General features: G+C 57.1%; 1 protein-coding gene across 2 annotated transcripts; it reads right to left on the bottom strand.

Moving 5' to 3' along the window:
* Positions 1–1,259: 1,259 nt before the first annotated feature.
* Positions 1,260–21,144, bottom strand: ARID3C (AT-rich interaction domain 3C). 2 transcript variants are annotated; one of them, XM_058828129.1, is made up of 8 exons: positions 20,878–21,144; positions 19,898–20,227; positions 8,583–8,661; positions 4,224–4,407; positions 3,771–4,015; positions 3,191–3,460; positions 2,921–3,010; positions 1,260–2,121 (listed from the first exon to the last, which is right to left on the bottom strand). In XM_058828129.1, exons 1-8 carry the CDS (start codon positions 20,914–20,916, stop codon positions 1,979–1,981), a joined length of 1,380 nt encoding a protein of 459 aa, XP_058684112.1. In that variant the 5' UTR covers positions 20,917–21,144; the 3' UTR covers positions 1,260–1,978. The 2 variants fall into 2 exon arrangements, with proteins under 2 accessions (XP_058684112.1, XP_058684113.1); XM_058828130.1 differs by having other exon boundaries at positions 8,589–8,661.
* Between the last annotated feature and the right edge of the window lie 1,017 nt (positions 21,145–22,161).

The following is a 22,161-nucleotide window of genomic DNA, read 5'->3' as shown; positions in this document are numbered from 1 at the left end:
TTGGGGGTCCGGGCTGGGGGTGTCCCCTTGCTCGGGGAATCCGCGCTGGGATGTCGGCAGGAATCTGGGTTGTGGCTGTCGCCGAGGGATGGGGGCTGTCCTCCAGGGGCTGGGTTGGGGCTGTACCTGAGGAACTGTGGCTGTCCCCGGGAAGCTCAGGGTGTCCAGGGTGATCCAGGAGGCCTGAGTCTGGCCTCAGAGGGGGACTCTCAAACAGGAGTTTCTGTTTCCTTGAGTGCCAGGGACCTGTTTTCGTGGTTGCCTCTGGCCAGAGTGTGTGTCTCCACAGGAGTCCCCTGTGCCTCTTCAAATATACAGGTGGATGGTGTGGAAGTCTATGTGTGAGCACGAGTGTGACAGTCTGAGTGTGCACGCCACTGAATTTATACAAGGGAGCACAAGTGCCCACCCACATAAGTGTATGCCTCCCAGCTCGACCACGGTCACCTGTGTCCTCTGTGGGCACTGCTCAGGTACCAGGCTAGTGCAGCACTACTGGCATCTTGCCAGGTGCAACCTCACAGCCCCACAGACATGGTCTCAGCAGTTCCAGCATCATGTTTCCTTTCCTGGCACAGGGCAGCCTAATGGGATCCCCACCCATGGGTGAGCTGCTACTGGGAGCTCATGGGGGAAAACCCCACAGCCTGGCTGGCACAGCTGGAGTTGGTGCCCTGTTGGATCCAGCCCATGTCTGAAAGCTCTGGTGGGTGTAGGGCACCTATTTGCAACTCAGAGCTCCCAGAAATTGAGCTGGAGGCAAGCATGAGGTGGGCTGTGAAACTTCAGGCAATACAGGTGTAAACCCAGGGTATCACAAGGCTGTGGGGGTGTCCTGCACCTCCAAACTGGGCCCTGGAGCTCGGAGGGTGGCACCATGCCCTACACACCACCCTCAGCACCAGTCTGGTTGAGTTTGATTCCTTTAATAGATACACGGAGTCGCGCGGCTGCAGTGGGAGTGCGGGGAACAGGCTGGCGCCGCCGAGCCGCCCGCGCTGAGGTAGAGGTGAGCGTCGCTCCACGCTCACCTGCTTTGGCACCCTGGGGCACACAGGGGTGGAGGAGGCGCCTGCCCAGCCCCAAACGAGGTAGTTCGGAGTGCCGCTGTCTCCCTGTCACCCGTCTGGGGACCCTGGCACCCAGGCAATCTTTGGCGGTGGGGGGGCTCTGCTGGGCAACCCTCCCCTCCCACCACCACCAAGCCCCACCCCGACATTAACCCCCAACCCCAGCCCCAACCCCAGCCCCACCCCAATAAGCTCCACCCCCACCATTCCCACCAATATCCCCATTATTTGCCCCCCCCAGGGTGATCCCCCTGAGCTAAGGACCTGGGGGGCTCAGATGCCACCACCCTGGGGGTGTCTCAGGGCAGGGGCAGCAAACCCAGGCAGCGCAGGAGGGCTGGGTAGGGGCATCTGCAGTGGGTAGGGGGTGCAGTATATATAGGGGCTGCAGTGTATAGGGGCTACAATTTATAGGGGCTGCAGAATATCGTGCCTGCAGTGTTTGAACGGAGGGTGTGTATGGAGAGGCAATGTGGGCATTAAGGGCGTGTGCAGGGGATACAGTGTATGCATTGAGGCATGTACAGGGGCAGCAGTGCGTGCATTGAGGTGAGTTAGGGGCTGCAGGATGTAGGGGATGCAGCATGCAGGTCCCGGGGGTCCCCCAGGCATCAGGGCAGCAGGAGATGTATGTGGGGGGTTACCTGGGGGTAGTGCCTTGGGAAGGAACTTCTGTGTGTGTGTGTGTTTGTCTGTGTGTGTGCGTGTGAGAGACAGAGGGCACGTGGGGATAAGGGACAAAAGGGCCCACGTGGGTGCTCACAGCCTTGCATGGACACAGCTCAGTATTGCAGCAAGAGGCACCTCTGGGTCCCCCATCCCACCCTGGTGGCCCAGCTGGGTCCCACAGTTCAGGACCCCAGACTTTGGGCACCCCCAGCTGTTTCCAGGGTGGGGGCATGTCTGCCTCACAGTGAGGCGCTAGTGGGAGTGTGGCTTTGAGAGGAGGCTGGGAGCAGGGGGTTTGGGGCAGGCATGGGGTTTGGACGAGTCTGGGTGCTCCCTCCACCAGATGCCAGGGTGGCTGAGGGCCGGCGGGCGAACAGGACACCTGGGGGACAAGAACAAGCAGGTTAGAGCAAGCCCAGGGTTGGAGGATCTGCTCACCTGGCTCCTAGTACCCAGGCTGGGGAGTGTGGTACCAAGACTCAGGGGGCCTTCAGCCCCCTCTCATCAGCTGTGGTGCCTTCCCCAGCCCAGTCATCCTCAGTTACATTGGGCAGCCTGGGAGGTGGCCCAGAGCCCATCTGGCTGGCAGCCCCATATGATGCTTAGCCCTGACCTTTCCAGCTCGTTAAATATTTAAGTTCTGAAGGCAAAGCCCTCAATTTTAATTGTGGGGCATCTCAGCAGAACAGGCATGGATTTGGGGGGCATGGGATGGGCCAGTTAGCCAGGCTGATGCACATTAGCATCCCAAAGGATCCTCTGCTCCAGCAAAGCACCCCAACATCTTTTCCTGCAACATGCTCTGCAATCAGGCAAGCCTGACATCCAACCAGAGACCCTCTGGGTACACAAGCATTGGGGTGACCCCAAATCCAAGCCCTGCCTTTGGAACCCTGGGGTGTGGAATAACCCTAGGTGCAGGGTCACTTCTCAATCAGAGTACACCCATCTATTCACCCCCCATTTTAGCCCTTCATTGCTAGCACCTGCTTTGGGCCAATTTCCATCCTTGTCAACCCCCTCCTTCTCCTGCCCCCTCTCCCCAAGCCCTGCCACTTCATTACGATGGATTTTATAGTAAAGACATCAGATTGAAGGAAGGACTTGCTGGCCAGGCAGTGGCTATAAGTTATTGGATTTCCCGGCCGCAATTACACGGGCCAAGCGGCCCTTCTATTTACCTGTGTAGACAACTCCATTTATTTCTATTGACATGTTGATACTGCTAATGCTGTTGGTGGACAGGTTCAATGCGGTCTCCTGTCTGTCATCTGGGGAAAGAAAATACCAATATGAGTGTTAAGCGAAACAGAAACAAGAATCTGTCCAAGACAGATAAGCCGGGACCCAGTCCCTCTGGGCATCCATACTCCTCTCCAGTTGCTGCTGTTGCTCCCACCTCGGCTGCCAGGGAAAGGGATGACCAAGGCTGAGGTGTTGCATCTCGTTACCTCGACTGGAGATCTTGACATTCATGGGGAACTGGGAGGCCATGGCCAGGAGGTTGTGCTGAAGCGCATGTTGCACCAGCCGCTGCTGCTCCTCTGCTGTCAGGGCCACCTTCTTCTCTGGGGGCTCCCCTGTCTCCAGCTTCTCCCGCAGCTGCTCCAGCACCACTGCCTGTGAGGCAGCTGCTGCTTGGGCTGCCGTGAGATGGTGCCCGGCCAGTCCCACCGGGATAGCAATGCGCCCTGGCACAGATGCTGCCAGCATTCCATCCTCTGCAATGACCAAGAGAGCTCAGCGGGTCCCTCATTGCCACCCAACCTCACCGTTCCCAGTGGTCCCAGCTCGACCCCACCAGCAATGCGGCAGGGCAGGCCACCACTCCCAGTATCTAGGCTTGGTCCTTCTCCAAAGCCAGGGGAAATACACTTGTTTCACTCCCTGAAAGGGACTAAAAGAACAACATTGTTCCTATTTACCCCAAGCAAAAAGGGCAAGAGCAGACAGGGAACATCCCTGCTGCTGGAGCAGTGTCCATTCATGGGAAGAGATGGTCATTGCTGGGCAGCTGGGACCCCCACCCACCTTTCTTAACACTGTGCACTTGGCTGAGCTGGCCACAGCTGTGTGTGGAGATGCTAAGAGCTGGCAGAGGCATTTTGGGGGTGCCCAGCAGGGTTGGGGTGCTGGCTGGCGAGTAGTTGAAGAGTGCTGTGCCAAAAGTCTGCCTCCGCCCCTCCCGACGGTTGCTGTCGATGGCAGCCTGGAGCTCTCCGGGAGAGCTGAGCGCCCGCTTCTCACATTCGTAGGGATACAGGTACTTCATGTATCTGTATGGGGAGAGAGCCAAGGGGACATCCACAATTGTGCACCTCCCAGCCAGCCCTGTGGTGAGCAAAGAGCACTTGGGAAGGAGCAGAGCCCTCCAGCCACTATTGTGGTACTCCATGTCAGGCCCCACCCAGGGCTCTGGGCCATCTGAGCCAGCAGGTGCCCCAGGGCAGGTGTCCCCCTCCTGCTGGGCTGCCAGGCACTCACTGTGTTCGAAGGGTGAAGGCAGCGCTGGTGATGGAGGTAGGTAGGTTGAGGCCCTTGGTGATCTCCCGCCAGATCTTCTTGTTGATGACTTCGACCAAGCCGCCCTTGTCTGTCACCAGCTGGTACAGTGTGTACAGGTCCAGCACTTGCTTGGCCATGATGGGGATGCGGTTCACTGGTGTCCCTTCCGGCAGAACACAGGAGACAGAAAAGGGTGTGGGGGGCTGCCCACAGGAGCCCTTTGGACCTGGGATCAGAGCACCCACCTTCCCCCCACTGCCACTGCAGGTAGCCACAATGGCAGGCACAGCCCTCCTGCCCAGGTGAGCACCTGTGGGCACCTGGGGCACAGGCAGGGCCAGAGTGGTGCTGTGCCAAAAAGCAGGGGAGACTCCAGCATGCTGGCAAGAGAGTGACCTTTGATGGAGCTGTCAGTGGGGCTGGGTATGCTCTCATCTGGGATGTACAGCCACAGTGGGATGGGAAAAGCACCACCCCCAGACACTCTTAGATAAGGTTGTCTCTCTACAATTCTCAGTGCTATCTGTACAGCACCAATCTACGAAATCTTTCAGATCATCCTAGAATGACTCACTCTGTAAAGCTCTTTCAGAGCCCCATAAAGAAAGACTCCATCTACACTTTGAAAAGGGACCTATCTTATAACCTTTCTGAAGAGGGATGACCCCCACAACCCCTCTGTGAGGACTCACACAACTACCTCTCTGAAGAGGTTTTCTCTTCCAGCTCCTAACTCTTTCAAAGAGTTCCTGAAAAACCTCTTAATCCTACATATGGCCCCAGAAGTTTCCTCTGCTTAAAGGACTTCAGTGCCCTGCTTCAAGAAACCTGACCCCAAATCCTCTTCAACTGGTCTCACTAGAGACCCTGACCCGTGGTGCCCCAGCATCACCCTTCTGTATGAGGCTATGGGGCAAGTGGACATGGGTTCACCAGGGTTCTGTGAGCCCAGTATAGATATAGATCAGCATGGTCTCCCTAGCCATCTAGTCTGGCTAAAAGCCCCTTCCCACTTTCTCAGCACCCCCAAATAACCCCACAGCCTTGCTGTACTCCATGCCTCCTTTGGATGATGGTCTGGGCATTTGCTGGAAGCTGAGAAGAGAAGGGACACGCATCACATCCCATTCCACCCTGTCCTGTGCTGTGCCATTCCACCCCATATTTATTCCTCCTGCGAGGTGGCGGGACACAGGCAGTATTGGAAAGCCATCCATTTGGCCGAGGGAGGCTGTCACGACTGTGCTTCGCCCCTCAAACGAAGCCGTCATTCACCGCCATCCTCCAGCATCCCTAATTTATGGCCCTGATATTGGCTTGGCTTCTTCACATAAGCCTGAAAAATGAGCTCTTTTTATTCTTTTACTGAGTTCATTTAACTTTTTTTTTTGTGTGTGTCTGTGTTGTTCACCAGGTTGGGAAGGGGGAGAGGAGTTCATCCCCCTGGGAGAAAGGCAGAGATATTGACTTGAGATCTGCTGTCGGTAGCTCACCAGCCCACTCAGGGCTGCTGGCACAAGACCCATCACCTTGGGGGGGCCCAGTTAGAGGGCTCTCCCCCAATGCCAACAAATTTGCAGGGTCTCAGCCCCCAGTCAATGGCCCATGGACTTCTCTTCTCTCTTCTCTTCTCTCTTCTCTTCTCTCTCCTCTTCTCTTTCTCTTTCCTCTTCTCTTTCCTCTTCTCTTTCCTCTTCTCTTTCCTCTTCTCTTTCCTCTTCTCTTTCCTCTTCTCTTTCCTCTTCTCTTTCCTCTTCTCTTTCCTCTTCTCTTTCCTCTTCTCTTTCCTCTTCTCTTTCCTCTTCTCTTTCCTCTTCTCTTTCCTCTTCTCTTTCCTCTTCTCTTTCCTCTTCTCTTTCCTCTTCTCTTTCCTCTTCTCTTTCCTCTTCTCTTTCCTCTTCTCTTTCCTCTTCTCTTCTCTTCTCTTCTCTTCTCTTCTCTTCTCTTCTCTTCTCTTCTCTTCTCTTCTCTTCTCTTCTCTTCTCTTCTCTTCTCTTCTCTTCTCTTCTCTTCTCTTCTCTTCTCTTCTCTTCTCTTCTCTTCTCTTCTGTCTCCTCTCCTCGAGTCTCCTCTTCCTCTCCTCTTCCTCTCCTCTTCTCTCTTCCTCTTTTCTCGTCTCTTCTCTCGCCCTTCTCTTCCTCTTCTCTCTTCCTCTCCTCTCTTCCTCTTCTCTTTTCCTCTTCTCCTCTTCTCTTCCTCTTCTCTCCTCTCTTGGTAGCTTACAAAAGTGCCTTGCCATTAATCTCGGGGCTGTGTGGGGTGCGTGGCTGATGCCTGTCCCACTGACAAAGGCACCTGTCTGCATCCCCACAGAGTGATGACCCCAGCCCAAGCCAGGGCAAAGGGCACAAAAGCCCAGGGAGGTGATACTGCCATTGTGGTGCTGCAATTAGTGCCTTGATTGATTAATAGCCCTGTCTTATCAGCAGGGCACTCGGCTTGGTGGTGAAATTGGCAGGGGGGAGGGCCTGCAGAACCCAGTAAGCAAATGCGGAAATAGCCCCCTTGTGTCCCTATTACCTTTGAGGTGCCATGGAAGTTGGGGCATTGTCATGAGCTGCCCCACTGCCTGTACCCCATATCTGATGGCAGTATGACCTCCATGAGTGACCAGGGCCAGCTGTGCCCTTGTCCCATGGGGTGGCCTCAGAGGGTCTGCCCCCCAACCCATTTTTCAGCCCTACAGATTTTCCACTCTTCTGACAAATGTCAGATAGTTGATACTATCCACATAAACAGTAGGGGGGACACAGTCCCTTTCAGCAGGGTTTGCCCTGTGGACATCAATCCCTCCTGGAGACCCTGGGGACACAGGCTGGGTGTCACAGTCCCCTGCCCATGCACCTCTGGGTGCCCCAGCTGTACCTGCAGTGGTTCTCAGGTGCTGCTTCTTACCCAGCTCTTGACGATCCCTGGGATGCTGTCCTTGCCCCTCAGCCCTTCTGTCCCCTTTCTCTTTGGTCCAAAATCCCTGTCTCCTCCAAACAGTTCATGCACACCTGCACCTGTGCACCCACACCCTGCCTACCCTCCCCAGAGGGATGGCACCCACTTGCAGGAGAGGCAGGAGAGATGGGAGGGAGGGCACAGCAGTGGGACATCCAGACACAGAGGGATGTGGAGCAACAGTATCAGGGAAGCATTGGGCTTCCTCCCTCCTCCCCACACCAGCAGGCACTTAATTAGCCCCAGCCCCAATAGTGAGGAAGATAATTAGCTCTGGAGAGAGAGATAATGAAGCTGCAGAACAGCCCATGAATCTTGTAGCTGATGGATGCTGGGAGGGCCCAGATAGTGCTGATGCTCCCACTCACTCCCCACAGATCTGCATGAAGGCCAGGGGGCACCCATGGGGCAGTACCCAGCACATCCATGGCCTACAGCTGGCCCCAGTGTGAGCCCTATGGCTATGCCAGCCACTCACCACACACCCATGAGTGCAACAACTTTGTGGTGTCCCAAGCCAACCCTAAAGTCAATCTCCACAGCCCCACAGCCAGGTGGAGATCCTCACCATCCTTTCAATGGTCAGGACATGCGGGTGACTGCCCCTCTCTGCTCTCCCTCACCCCAGGCACAGCCAGCCCCAAAGCCCCTGCACCCCCCTCAGCCTTTCCCCGTTAATTAGCTCGGCATTAACCTCTGCCTGGGGTTTACTGGCTATCGAGCGGCTTGTTCATTAATCCACACACCAGCAAAAGGCTCTAATTAATACGGCCAGCCACACGCCCGCGCTTGGCAACTTTTAATTGTCGCAGCCCCGGCCGGGGAGGGCGAAGGTTAAAGTATTTATCGAGTCCCTGGGAGCCAGCTCGGCCCCCCATGCCGATAGCAAAGATTTCCGATGAGGATGGGTTGGCTGGCAAGCCCTTAACCCCTGGATGCCTGGATTGCTGGCCCCACTCCTACAAATCATAGGCTTTGCTGAGAGGTGCTGATGGTGGGCATCCTCACCAGGTGCTGCTAACAGGGAGCCCTGATGGGCACTGCCAAGGGCATTCTCTCCAGGCACCTCTAAAACATCCTGAAAACTACTGATGGGCATCATTAACAGGTGTTGCTAATGCTTGTCACCAAGGGGTATGTTAATGGACATCCCCACCAGGTGTTTTCAGTGGCCATCCCTGCTGGACATCACTAATGGGCATGGAATAGTGCATCAACAGATGCCCCAGCTTGGGGTTAGGGGAGAGGGCCAGGGGGAGCACCATAGGACCTGCCTGTTTTGGAGGGTTTTTCAGAGACCTGGAGCAGCTCAGAGCCTGAGAACAACACACTATGAGCCCCCCACCAGCAGCCAAGGCAGGGGTGGCAGTGGCACCCACCCCAGCCACCCACCTTTACCTCTCTTCTGCATGAAGCCAAAAAGGTCATCCAGGAACTCCTTGCGTTTTGGGTCCTCATCTAGTTCATAGAGCTGGAGGCAGGGAGAGAGAGAGAGAGGGGTCAGTGCTTCCAGCACATGCAGGTGAGAATGGAGAGGAGAGCAGTGCCTGGGGCTGAACACTGCCTGTGCCAGAACCTGGCATCACCCCTGGCTCCACCTGCCTTCTCTGCAGCAACAAGAGGTTCTCTGTGGACCACTAACAGAATCCCCTGACACACCCTCTGCCTGGGTGTGGGCTCTCCCCATACCTGGGGTCTGGCATGGGTTCCCCACAGACCACTGACTATTTTGAATCTTTGCCACAGAGATGCTGAGTCTGTGCCTGAGTTTGTCGTGCCCCTCGCCCTCTTAGATGCAAGAGTCACAGCTCAGAGGCATCAGTAAACCCCAAGCACCAGACAGGACCCCAGGATCGTGAAGCTCAGCTCTGCTCTGGCACTGCTGAGTGCTGGTGTTCCCCAAGTCCCAGCATGGGATCAGCATCCTCATCAGCCCTCATCCCTCACAGGGACACAGGCCCACCCAAACAGTGGGGGCTGATCCCATCCTGGGGAAGGAAAGGTTGGCATGCCCATGGCACTGGATACCATCGAGGGAGCTGCAAATGCCGAGGCTGCCATGTGCACAGGATTTCACAGACACAAACATGTGGCTTTGAGGGTATTTCTGTGTGCTGGAAGGTCTGGACACATGGACACAGCCTGAGCTGAGGGACAGCACTGGGGAGGTGAGACACGAAGTGCCAGCTCCGTGCGGAAGTCCAAGCTCGCCTGATTCCAGCACAGCGCCCGAGTGACCATGACAAATTGGAGCCTGCCAGATCGATGGCCCAGCAGTAAAAGTCAGAGCACATGAAGGAAAAATTAGCACCAATCGAAGACGCTATAGACACCAATTCCTCCCAGCAAGCCCGGCAAGAATTTAAAGCCATTGAAAAGAAACAAAACTCAGCAGTCCAGAATGGATTTCCAAAACATATACAAAGAAATGCAAGCTGGAAAACAAAGTCAGGCACAAAATAGAGTCGTTTAAAAAACAATTGTGCTGGGAAAGGCTGTTAAAAACCAATAGAAAGGGAGCACACCCCCACTCCACACAGAACATCATTCACCACACAGATAAAGGGAGCTGTGCTTAAGGGTCGTCAGGCTGCAGGGACACGGAGGTGTGGGGATGGGGGTGGATGCCATGGGGACACATGAATGCAGAGATATGGGAATGTAGGGATGTGAGGTTGCAGGGACTCAGGGGACACAGAGATGTGGGGATTCAGGGGGATGTGGGGACCTACAGTGATGTGAGGATGCTTCTACAGACCCCATGGTTCCCACCACTGAACAGATACACCTAACACAGTCCCTTGTCTAACCCAGGTGCCAGCTGCTTGTCCCTTCTCAGGGACAGACTGGTGTTAATTGCCTGTCCCTAATTTCATCTAGGGGTACAACTGCCAGGCACACACCATACCCACAGGTCCTGACTGCCTGGCTCCATGGAGCTCCTTCTTTGCTGCCTCCCTGCTCTCTGGATCCCACTCACCTATTCCCTCCTTGCAGCAGGGTGCTTTTGGAATGCTCTGACCCCTGGGTGCCAGTATTGTGTCCCTTTCCACTGTGGTTTCCTGTCTTGCTCTGTGCCCCCTCCCCATTGTCTGCTCTTTTCCAGGAGGTCCCCAAGCCATTGATTACAGTAACTAGGTCAGGCTCTTAGCAGAGCTCCAGGAGGCTGCTTTGATTTCTGCCCCAGGAAGGCTGTGTCAGCCAGGCTTTGCCTGCATTTCCCTGCCTGTCCCTGCCTCTGGAAGACCTCCACACCAAGTGCTTTGACATCTCCTGACATCTGGCTTGTCAAGGTAGGGGCAAACCCCCAAAACTGGCAACTACCACTCATCCCACTGCAAGATGAAGCCATGGCTGTCCCGAGGGTTGCCCAGTGGATGGGCTTCAGTACCTACACACGTCTGCCCTGGGTGCCTCTCATGTTTCTCCTCCCATCGATGCAGGCAGGATCCCATCCAGAGCAGGCTGCTACTGACTCCAGCCCCCAAAACAGGTGCCCTCCAAGGGCCAGGTTCTATTTTTCCACTGTTTATTAACCTCTAACCTTTTATCTGTGGGGCACTGAGATGCAAAAACACATTACATCAAATGGGGAGCAAAGGTCAGCTTTTAAGTGGAGATGAGAGTGGAGCTGAATAACCGGGTACAAGCCGGCACAGCCCTTGGGTAGCCTGGGATGCACGGGGTGTTCCACGAGATTTGGAGATCCTCAGGCTGGAGAAGAGGTCTCCCGGGTCACACACAGTCACTTTGCAGGGACACATGCCTCACCTGGGTGTACATAACCCCACACAGGCTGCCACAGTCCCATGTGGTGGGTGCAAAAGCCCATGTGAGCATATACAACCCTACACAGGCATATGCAACTACTATCCAACCCTACACAGGTTTGCAGAACCCCACAAGCGTGCACAGCCTTGTGTGGGTTCACTCAACCCCCCACAGGTGTGAACAGCCCCTCGTGGGCATTGCACAGCTCCACACAAGCATAGGCACAACCCTGTACAGGGACACAGAACCCCCCCAGTGCCTCACAAAAAGTGGAATGGGCACGTACAGTCCTGCACAACCTTGCACCAGTGTGCACAGCCCTGCAGGGGCATGTAGAACATCACAGGAGTGTGCACAAGCCTGTACTGCACATACACACAGCCCACACAGGCACAAATCACTACACAGGCACACACAGCCACCTCTTGAAGTGCACAGCCTCCCAGGGGCATGTACAGCAGTGTGTGACCAGACTTCCATGGGCACACACCAGACTGCAGGAGCATCAATAAACCCCCTACATATATCACGGGCACACACTCCAAATGTGCATGCACAGCCCCAGATGGAACATGCACATCGCTGTATGTGCACCCACAACCCAAGACTGGAACACACAACATCAGACAGGCATTCACAACCCATATATACATGCACAATTCTGGACAGACATTCACAACCCTGCAGGGGCATGTACAACCCCAGAATGGAACACGCAGCTCTAGACAGGCATGCATAACCCTAGACAGGAACACAAAAATCCCAGTTGAGCATGCACAGCCCCAAATGGGCAGAGCCCCATACATGCGTGCATAACCCCAAACAGACATGCACAACCCCATATATGCACACACAAACCCTGAATGTGCATCCACAACCCCAGATGGGCACACAGAGCCCTGAATGGGAACACAGAAGTACAGAAAGGGATGTACAGTCCCACACAAGCGCACATAACGCCAGACAGGCACTCCACATGGATGGGCACCCCTGACCCCGCAGGGCACACCTTGCCCCAGAGCATCCCCCCACCGTGCGCCTGGGAGCAGTGGTCTGAGCCTTGCCCAGGGGCAGTTGTGCAACACAACCGGAGGCTCCTGCTTGTGGTGACCTATGAGCAAGGACCCTTTTAATCGTGTTTGTATTGATATAATTAGTAACTCATTTAACGCCATCGATGTAACTATATTCCTCTATAAACGGAAGTATTAAACTGTCAAGCCCTGGGATCGATATCCCGCCGGTGCGCAGCACAGCCCTGCTCTGCCGACCTCGGGGACCTGTCCATGCTTGGCCACTCCACTGGCCTTGGAACCCCAGCAGCACCGCACCTCCACCTGGCACTGCTGGCCTGGGTGCTTGTGCAGGACTAGTTCAGTGTGTCCTCATCCCACAGACCACGCTGGGTGCAGCTCTGGGACCTGCTCTGTCCTGTCATCCCATTGCCATGGCGACATCTATATTCCTGAAGGGATTGGGATAACGGGGCTTGTCATGCAGGTTAAAGGTCAGTGGGTCGAACACGGTTTATTAACAGGACATGAATAGACCTTGTGCTTCCTCCTCCTCCTCCTCCTCCTCCTCCCACGATTAAGTAACATTGTTAGCACCACTCATTCACCAAGGAGATTACTTTCCTGGAGCCAGGAGGGCTTCTAGAGATGAAGCTCGGGTCTTAGACCCCTTAGCCTAGCTGACACCCTAGACAGAGGAAGGATGTGATGAGGTGCTAAGCCACCCCCCAGGCACTTCAGCTTGCCTCATCGTGGTGAGTCCCCACACAGTCCCCCCCTGGGCCCCACTGCCAAGGGAAGTGGTCTCAGTGGGACCCCCACAGTCCCCGCTCAGCTGCCACCTCCTGCTGGCAGCGAGGGCTCAGATCAGCAGCCAGGATTCAATCCACTTAATATGAGCTGTATCGATCCTGGACCCTGCTCAGCTCCCCCCCACCATGCAAACCCCCCAACCCTGAGCTGCTTAATATCCACCACATTGATTAGCCACACTGCTAATTTTTCCATCTGGCCGCTGTTCACGCCGCGCGCCCAGGTAATGCTCAGCTCCCTGCACCCCCCAGCCACACACCACGGGTGGCTGACTGCTGATGCACTGTTTTGGAGTCACAGCACCTCTCTGGAGCTCGACTGTTGTCTCTGAGATCCTTCCCAAGCAAGATGGTTGGTGCACAGCCAAGCACCCAGACACTGGTGTGTCCTCCCCTGTGCCCTGCTGGCATGCCTCAGTTTACTCTGCAGGTAGCCACAGAATCTGACCATTCCCAGTTGAAGAACAGCCCTGAGCACACTGGGGTTCAGGGATCCTAAGAGTATCCACAGTTAGAATCTTCCCCTGCCATGGGGCACACACAACAAACTAAGGGTTTGCAGGTCCCTCCCCCCATCCCCATTGCCAGAGCTGGGGGGCAGTTCACTCCCCGCCAGGCACAAACCACCCCCTGACCTTGCAAGCCACCACTCGCCTCTTCCACCAGTTGTTAATAAGTTAATGGTTATGGGACAGCTTTGCCAGGACGGCCGGCTGCATTCGAAGGCAGTGCTGGCTCCTGGGGGGACAATGCTCCTCTGACCCCACAGCCCTGAGCAGTGTGGGGTGCTCACTCATCCCAACACCACCAAACTCAGCAGTCGCCCCACTAGCATAGCCGGACATCTCTGTTTGGGGACCTCTCCCAGCACCGTGGTTCCCCCTCAAAGCCTTTCATCATGCTTAATATTTAACGGCGCTTTATAGAGCAGGCAGGTTTAATCAGCGCTGATAATGCGGCAGATCCGGCAGGTCATTAGAACCCCCCTTCCCGCCGCAGCCGCTCCCGGGAGGGCTGCCTGCTGCAAACATTAACCCAGCCCCGTGCAAGGTTTGCTGGCAAGAGCTGGCCTTGGGACGGCAGCCCCCCTCCCACACAGCCTGGCCCTGACATGTCATGGGGGGCTCACAGGGTCCCCAGCCTTCTGCTTAACACACTCTGCAGGAGGGGAAACTGAGGCAGGGGGTGTTGGTATGGCTTGCCTACAGGCTGGGGCAAGAGGAAACATGGTGGTCATGGCTGTGTGGTGCAACCATGGGCACCATTCATGGCCCCTTGTCCCATCTGAGGGCTGTGGCACAGGAGAGGCGGTCCTGGCTCCCAGCAAACGCGCGTCCCCCATGATCAGCCCCTTGTTACTCGTTCATGGCTGAGCAGGCAGGGAGTCAATGAGCAGATTTGTTCGGGTTAACCTCCCTGACCCACCAGCACTTGCTACACCACTGCCTCCCCCTCCATCCTTGCTTTCCTCTCCATGTTGCCTCCCCCTTCATTCTCGTCTCCTCCTGCCCCTGATCCTTCCATGGGTGACTGAAGTCGTGGGACATCCTTCCCCTTCAATCCCTTATTAGGTGACTGGAGCCATGGGACCCTGTCCATGCCCAGCACCACCCCAGGTGTCCCCAGGAGACACGGACAGCACCGCTACGGTACTTGCATGGGTGAGCACACAGGGCATGCTGTAGTGTAGCACACACTGGGGTCTGTGCATGCACACACCTGCTATGGGGCTGTGTGAGTAGGGGGTGCATGCCCGTGGGGCTGTGTGCATGCCTGGGATGTGCATGGGCTGTTCAATCCCCCTCCCTACCAAGCACATCTATCCCCATCCCCTTCCTGCAACTTCTTTGAAGGGACAATGTAGAAGGAAAGGTTGGTGCCCCCGCTAACTGCACCCTTTGAAAACAACCCCAGCCCCCATCTCGGCCCCTGCAAGAGCTGTGTGCCTGAGTAGAAAGAGTATCTGGGCCTGGTTCTCACTCATGCCCTCCCACAGACACGGGATGTAAGCTCTGGATCCATGATGGAGAACACAGCCTCACACAGAGGCTGAACAGAACAGAGGCGTCTCCAGTGGGTGCCCTGTGCCCCAGGGGACAGACTTCCACAGCCCCCACGTAGAGTCTGCTCACCCTCTGCACAGTCATGCACACTGCAGCTAGCTCTGAAGATGCACACACATGTACATGCTGTTCTTGTGCACCCTCACCCTGGACAAACAGCCCCACCAAGCACACTCACACAGCTCTATTATGTGCCCTCCCTCTGCACAGACCCTGTCCACACTTACTCATCCCTACACACTCTTCAAATACACACAATCCTTGTGCACACCCATCCATCCATCCATCCATCCATCCATCCATCCATCCATCCATCCATCCATCCATCCATCCCCTTGAGACCAGAGTCCACCACCCCAGATCTGACCTCCCCACTGCAGCGCTGCCCAGGCAGTTGGCAGCACAAGAGATTTACCTCCACTATTAACCCAGTTAGCGGATTATTGGAGGCCCAAGTTGATGAGGGGGTGCATCCTCCCCAAAGACTCAACTGGCATCTGATTTCAGGGAGGTAGCTGGGGAGGGACCTGCAAGCAGCCTCAGTGTGAGCTCCTGACCCTCCACAGTGAGGGTATTCTCACACCCTCAACTAGTTTTTACACCTCCTCTTTGGAGCCCCAATCCCAAACCCTTTGGACCCCTGGCTGGAAGATAATGTGGCAGCTTTTGAGGGCTCTTGAGCCCTCAAGCCCTGCCTCAAGCACCCATGGGTCCATGCAATTCCAACCTGGTGACACTGGTTTAGGCATGCACATGCCTAAACACACTGGGACACCACACGTGTGTCTGTACATGCACACAGGTGTGTTCAGACTCGTGTGCACACACACACACACCCCTACAGCCATATGGATCCACACGTGCTCATATGGATCCATGAACACATTCCAGCACTTCCATGGGTTCACACACACTCTGCATGCTCCTGTGCATCCATACAGACACACAGGATCTCCCAGGGATTGCTACACACAGGGACTCTCACATGGGTCCACATACACCCACGTACCCCCACGCTGACATGTGCATGTATACAGATGCACACACGGGTTGGTCTGTGGGCACACACACCCCCCAAACACCGGTTTGCCCTTCCAGACACACCCCAGCAGCCCCCCAGTCTTGTCCTGTGCCCTCCACTGCAGCTGGGTTGCCAGAGCTGTTGGAGCTCCAGCGGTTAGCACACTGACCCTGAGGTCCCAGATTAGGGGCACAGCTCTGCTCACAGGTTCACTGGAGAAAAGCCCCCAGGCAGACATGGACAGGGGCAAACAGTGTCCATTCCCCCCTCCCTGCCTCTGCAGTGTAGCCAGAGACCCTCTAATTTAGCCTTGGGAGCCCTTGGTCCTGCAGTTAGGTGGAAGATGCACTGGCAGTGAGGAGTGGGCTGTGGCATGGAGACCACTACCCACTTCTCAGAGTCCCCCTCTTCAGCTGCCTCCATTCTCTGAACATTCCTGCCTCTATTTCCTCCATCCCCAGGGACAACACCAAAAGAGAAAGCAATAGGGATAGAGGTAGGAGGGTGCACACCACATACCCTTCCACCCCATTTTGGGACAATCTTATATGGCACAAGGAGGTCTTCGTCTACAGGTGTACACACCTCCAGGCTCTGAGATGTGAGTGCACACATTCACAGCTGGCAAGCCCTCCCTAAATGCATGTTAAGGACAGGTGGGTGGGTGCAAAAGGCAACTGCTGGCATCAGGGACAGGCAGGGCAGGAGGAACAGAGTTAGGCTGAGGATAATGGCAAACGGCTGCTGGCTGCACCCCCAAATTAACCACTGAGGCTACCAGACAGTCTGGAGTTCCTAAAGGACTGGCTGGGGCTCACCCCCTGCAGCTGCCCCTGGGTAGGGAGGAAGGAGCTTCAGAGGATCCTGATCCCTCCAGTCACAAATGGGTGTGAACATGTTGGAGGCGCCGTGGCAGGCAGGGCATCCTCCTGCCAGCAAACATGCCGCTAACAGAGAGCTGAATGCAGAGCCCAGATGTTTGAGTCCCTCTCAGCACAGGGGATGGAGAAGAAAATCCCCGGGTTCTGGTATTGTTCTTCTATCACTTGGAGGAAACCAGTGCACCCATCCCTGTCAATATGCATGGTTTCCCAAGGGGGGAAGCTGAATTCAGCTCAGGGGGAGCTGAGCTTGGCACCAGAAATGCCAGGTTAGCATGCCCTCCAAGTCAAACATAAAGCAGCACCACAGAATTAAAACCTGGCTGCATCCCAGCCCTTAGGGAAGCTGGGGTTCATGGCTTGTTTCAATGCAGCAACAGACCCCACCTGGTGGCCCTCACCTTAGGGCTGGGTCTGCCTGACAGCCCTGGGTGTGGAGACCTCCCAGACCTTTGCCCAGGTCTCTACCCATGTGTCCTTATCAATGTACATAAACCGGCGCCAGGGCTGATGCAAGAGGCAGGGGTGAGGGGGTCTCTCAGCCTTGTAACATTACAACAACCCCCCTAGTCAGAGCAAAGGTCTCACCAGCCCCCCCTCCCCAAACCAGCACCTTAGGGAACATACAAAACTATAGCATACATGTGGGGTATTTCCCCAGAAAGCCTCTCCATGCAAAGCAGCATTTGCCCATTAACACAGGGTTTCACCACAACCACCTTGTCCTCTGCTCCCATTTTTAGCACCACTGTGCTCTGTGGAAACCCTTCCCCGGTTGGTCCTGCACCAACTTCCCACCCCATCCCCATCAAGGCATCCTCCCCACTGCAGAGAGATGGGGAAGTCTCTCTCTGCCCACTTCCTGCCAAGCAGCCTGGATTTGATGGTCTCTGTTCACTTAGGTGTGCCCCAGTCCAGGATGATGAGAGCAGAAACAAGACCTGGACCCCACCCCGGGTGACGGCATCATGGCTTGGGCAGTTTCAAGCAGCAAGTCCGGGTGGGAAATGCAGCTCTGGCCACTACCATGTCTCACTCCAGCTCCAGGACCCTCAGAACCACACTCCCATTGCCCCAGCAACTTTTCAGCAGACACACACTGACCCCCCACCTCCCCCACAGCATCACAGCCCAGCCCCTGGGGAGCCTCCATAAGCTGAAGCACAGCCACCCTCCTCACTTAGTCCCTGCAGAGAGCAGAGAACCTGTTCCCCAGGCTGGGTGAGCCACAGCCCTGCAGCCTGGGGAGGACCCAGCAGGGACACATCCCGCCCAGGCAGGGCTGTGTCCCCTCCTGCATGATCTCAGGGGAGGGACAGGAGTGACAGCCACCCTGCAGACCCCAAAGCAAGCTGGCACCGCAGCCTGTTCCAAACTGCAGAAGGATATCCAGTTGTTCCCTGGGCTGGCTGGGACATGCCACAAGGTGTGGGTCTCTGGATGAGGGGTACATCACTTTTCCAATCAGGGTTGGAAAAACCAAAAGAGAGCAAACAAGGAAGGAGACAGCTCTCACCCTGGGAAGCGGTGGCAGGATTTATCCTGCACCCCAACCTCTCCTGTCATCCCTCTCCCACTATTCACAGCATTCCTGCCCTGCACAAGGAGCGCGGGCAGCCCCAGACAGGGGCAGGGCGGGAGGCTGAAGGATGAGAAATGCCGGGGATGCTTTCTTAGCCTCCCCGGGAGGGAGGAGCTGCTTCCCACCTCCCGGCTGACCCCGGGAACCGGACAGTCAGCCTTTTTCTGTGCAGCGGGGTGTAATGTAACACTTCCCGGACGAGCTGTTTGGCCTCTAGAGCTCACCCACTCCGGCCCTCCCCGGGCTGCTTCAAGGCAGCGTCAGGCGCTGGCAGCGTCCCTGGGCACGGCCGGGAGGCATGTGCTGCCTGTGCCCTGTCTGCACCTGTACCTGCCGCCCTGTAGGCAGGGGATGAGCCCCGCCCCCCCCAAATAATAACTTATGAGCAATTTGGAACAGAAAAGGAAGAAGTCACCACAGCAGCCAAAAGTTGGTCCCTGCTGCTGCTCCTCTCCTGCCAGAACTGGGTGAGACTGAAGCGCCCTGGTCCTCCTGTCCCTAAGCAGTGCTGTCCTAAAAAGCCACACAACAGCTTTGTAGGGACATCCCTGTCTGTTCTATCCCCTCACCACATCTTCCCTATCACCCACTGTGCCCCTCTGTCTCCCCCAGCCAAGATGAGTGCATGGGGAGCACAAACCTGCCTGGTGCTGTGCACTCCATGCCCACACCCTTGCATGGAGAGGCACCTGCTGTGCGCAAACCAGAGCTTGCACAACAGAGCTCAGATGAGACCCACATGCATTAAATAGAGGGAGACTTTTCTTCCATCCTTTATATGAACTTCTGAAACCTTTTCCCTGTGCCAGATCTCAGTTGCAAAAGGGTCTCCCCTATGCCCACCAGGTGTAGGGGAGGTGAGGGGACAGGGTGTATGTGTTACTCCCTCCAGTACAAAGAAATCAGTGACCTGCATTGACCAGCTGTAATATGCCCTGACCCTTGCAGAGACACAAGCTCCGTGGCTCGCCACCTCCTTTGGGTGACCACACAGCAGAGCCCTTGCCCTTTTCCACCTCTGCAAAACCTCCGTGGACAGAGGTCAGCCTGTTTTACCCGCTATGGAAAGCACTAGAGATGGAGCTGGCACAGATCAGGGTGCGCCCAGGGAGATGCCTGGACACTGGACACTGGACACCCTACCATGATTCAGGGTCTGTGGACAGGCACAGGGGACACTGAGGAGGTGGGGTCATGAAGCAGGGTTGAAATGGGGTTTGGTAGCAGGGAGATGGGGAGCACACAGGATGATGATGATGCCTATAGGGTGGGACAGGGCTTAGGAACAGGGGCAGTGAGGAGCATTCAGGGGGCATCCATTTATAGGGTGCCATCACAATAATGTCTAGGGTCAATGGGGATATGGAGGATGTCTGCTTGGGGTGGGTCGGGGCTGGGGCATGGTGCTGCCCATTTAGGGTGGGACGCAGACAGGGTTTGGGAGCAATGGGAGGCATTAGAGGTCTTCATTCAGGGAAAGTTGAACCCGAGTTTTGATACTACGGGGGGACACCGGGGATGCCTGCCCGGAGCAGCTGGTGCCGGGGCAGCGATGCCTCCTTACCTGTTTGAACTGCTCCTCGTAGGTCCATTCGTGGTGCGGGGGCGGCGCTGGGTCGCGGGGCTCCCCTTCTTCCTCCTCTTCCTCTTCCTCCTCCTCGTCGTCCTCCTCCTCCCCCGCAGCGGCGGCCGGCGGGCGCGGGCCGGAGGCCGGGCGGCGGCGGGGAGCGGCGGCCGGCGGCCCGGGGCCGGGGCCGGGCTCCACCGGGGGCCGTCGGGGAGCGCCGTCGGGGCCGCGGGCCAGGCGGGCCGCCTGCTGCCGCTGCAGGCTCTCCATCACCGCCGCCAAGCGCAGCCCCCCCGCCGCCCCCGGCCCCCGCGGCGGGGCGGCCGGCTGCGGGCACAGGGCACGGCCTCAGCGCTGCCGCCGGAGCCGGAGGAGGAGGAGGGGGAGGGAGGAAGCATCCTTCCACCCCACCCGCTCTCCCCGCCGCTCCCGGGGGCCTTGCCCAAAAGTTGCCCGCGGAACCGTCGCCTCGCCGGGCGCGGCTCCCGCCGCCGGAGGGGCTGCATCCCCCGCCGGGACCACCGGCACCGTGCCCGCGGGAGAACCGGCCCTCCGGCACATCCCCGCTGCTCCGGGGGACGCCGACCCCGCTCCTACCAGGGACGGGTCCGACGCGGGGCGCCTCCTTCCTCCATCCCGCTGGGGACCCATGTCTTGGTGGGACCGCCGCCCCAGTTCCACTGAGAACCGCGTCCTGCCGAGGACCCCTTCCCTCCCCGCTCCCAACGGAGACATCCGCCCCGACGGGGAACCTTTCTCCTACCGAGCCCCCCACCACGCCGTCCCCGCCGGGGACCCCGTCCCGATCCCGCCGGAAGGGCTCACCCTCCATGGAGGGGGCCCTGTCCTCTCGGGACCTCCCTCCCGCTCTCACCGGGGACCCCGAACCCGCTCCCTGTCCAACGCGGCTGTCCCTACCCCGCTCCCGCCATGCACCCCCGCGTCGCCGGGGCCCCTCCGGCCGCTCCGTCCCTCACCAGGGCGGGTTTGGCCGCCAGGCTGGGGTTTTCCACCATGCCGCCGGCTCCGAGCGCCGCCCGGGGCTCGCCCCGCCGTCCCGGGGGGCACGGCCGGCTGCTCCGCCCGGTCCCGGCCCCGGCCGGCCGCTCACATGGCGCCGCGCCCGCCGATATTTCTTTTATTCCGCAGCAGATGAGGGTGGGTGGGATTTTTTCCCTCTTTTCTTTCTTTCTCTCTTTCTTCCTTTTTTTTTTTTTTTTTTTTTTTTTTTTTTTTTTTTTTTTTTTTTTGCAACAAGTGGCAGTCAGACAGCAACACCCCTCCCCGCTCCCATTTGCTAGCGCACGTCTAGGGAGTCACCCGGGGAGGGCTGGGCTTACGACAGCCCCGGGGGGATCGCCCGGACCGGCCCGCCGAGAGCCGGCCAGGGGCCGCCCTGCGCGGGGCCGCGGGAGGGGCTGGGCCGGGGGCGCAGGCGACTCCCGGTGTGTGTCTGTGTGCGGGTGCTGGACGAGGGGAGTGCATGGGGGTGTGTGCAGGCTGTGCACACATAGAAGTGTGAGGGGAAGGCAGTGTCAGGGAGGGAGGGGTGTGTGAGGGGTCTGTGCGCACATGTGTAAGAGGGTGCTGCACTCATCGCACATCTTTTCGAGGGTCTGTGTGTGTGTACGTGTGTGCACAGTGGGATGGATGAGCTACCCCGAGTGTCTGAGCACCCCTGTGCGCAATGGGAGAAGTGAGGGCATTACTCGTGTCTGTATGGGAGCCCCCACACACCAGCGGCAGTGTGCCCGGTGTCTAAGGTGTGTGTGCGCCCTGGGGTGCATGTGGAGGACGTGTGTCCATCACCTGAAGCAGTAACCATGCACATGCATGTGCAAAGCCATGTGCACTGTCACAGGGACTGAGAGCCTCCAGTGTGTGCACTCATGTGTGTGTTTGCTCTAATAAATTCCCTATTTATGTCTGTGGGGAGCTTGAGCGTGTGTGTTTCATGTGTTCACCTGTTGGTGTGTGCAATCTCTCTTGGGAGGGGTAGGAGGGGAAGGTGTGTGCACACGTGCTTTTTTGGGGGAAGTGGGCGTGTGTGCTCCATGTGCAGGTGCAAAGGAGTGTTTGGGACAAGCTCCAAGTGCTGAACCCTGGGCTCCATCCTCGAGGGCCGGAGTATCACAGCAGCAATATCCATGACCCTGAGCCTTTGAAAGGATCTTTGTGGCAGGTGCTGTGGGTATCTGGCCCCTGGCTGAAGGTGCTGTAATGTGGCCTGGATGCCCAAAGAGGCTTCCTGGCATAGGTAG

Source organism: Poecile atricapillus, chromosome Z (genome assembly GCF_030490865.1).
Source record: "Poecile atricapillus isolate bPoeAtr1 chromosome Z, bPoeAtr1.hap1, whole genome shotgun sequence".
Classification (NCBI taxonomy): Eukaryota; Metazoa; Chordata; class Aves; order Passeriformes; family Paridae; genus Poecile; species Poecile atricapillus.
Note: the sequence above shows the minus strand (reverse complement) of the source record. Positions and strands in the feature narration are given on the sequence as shown.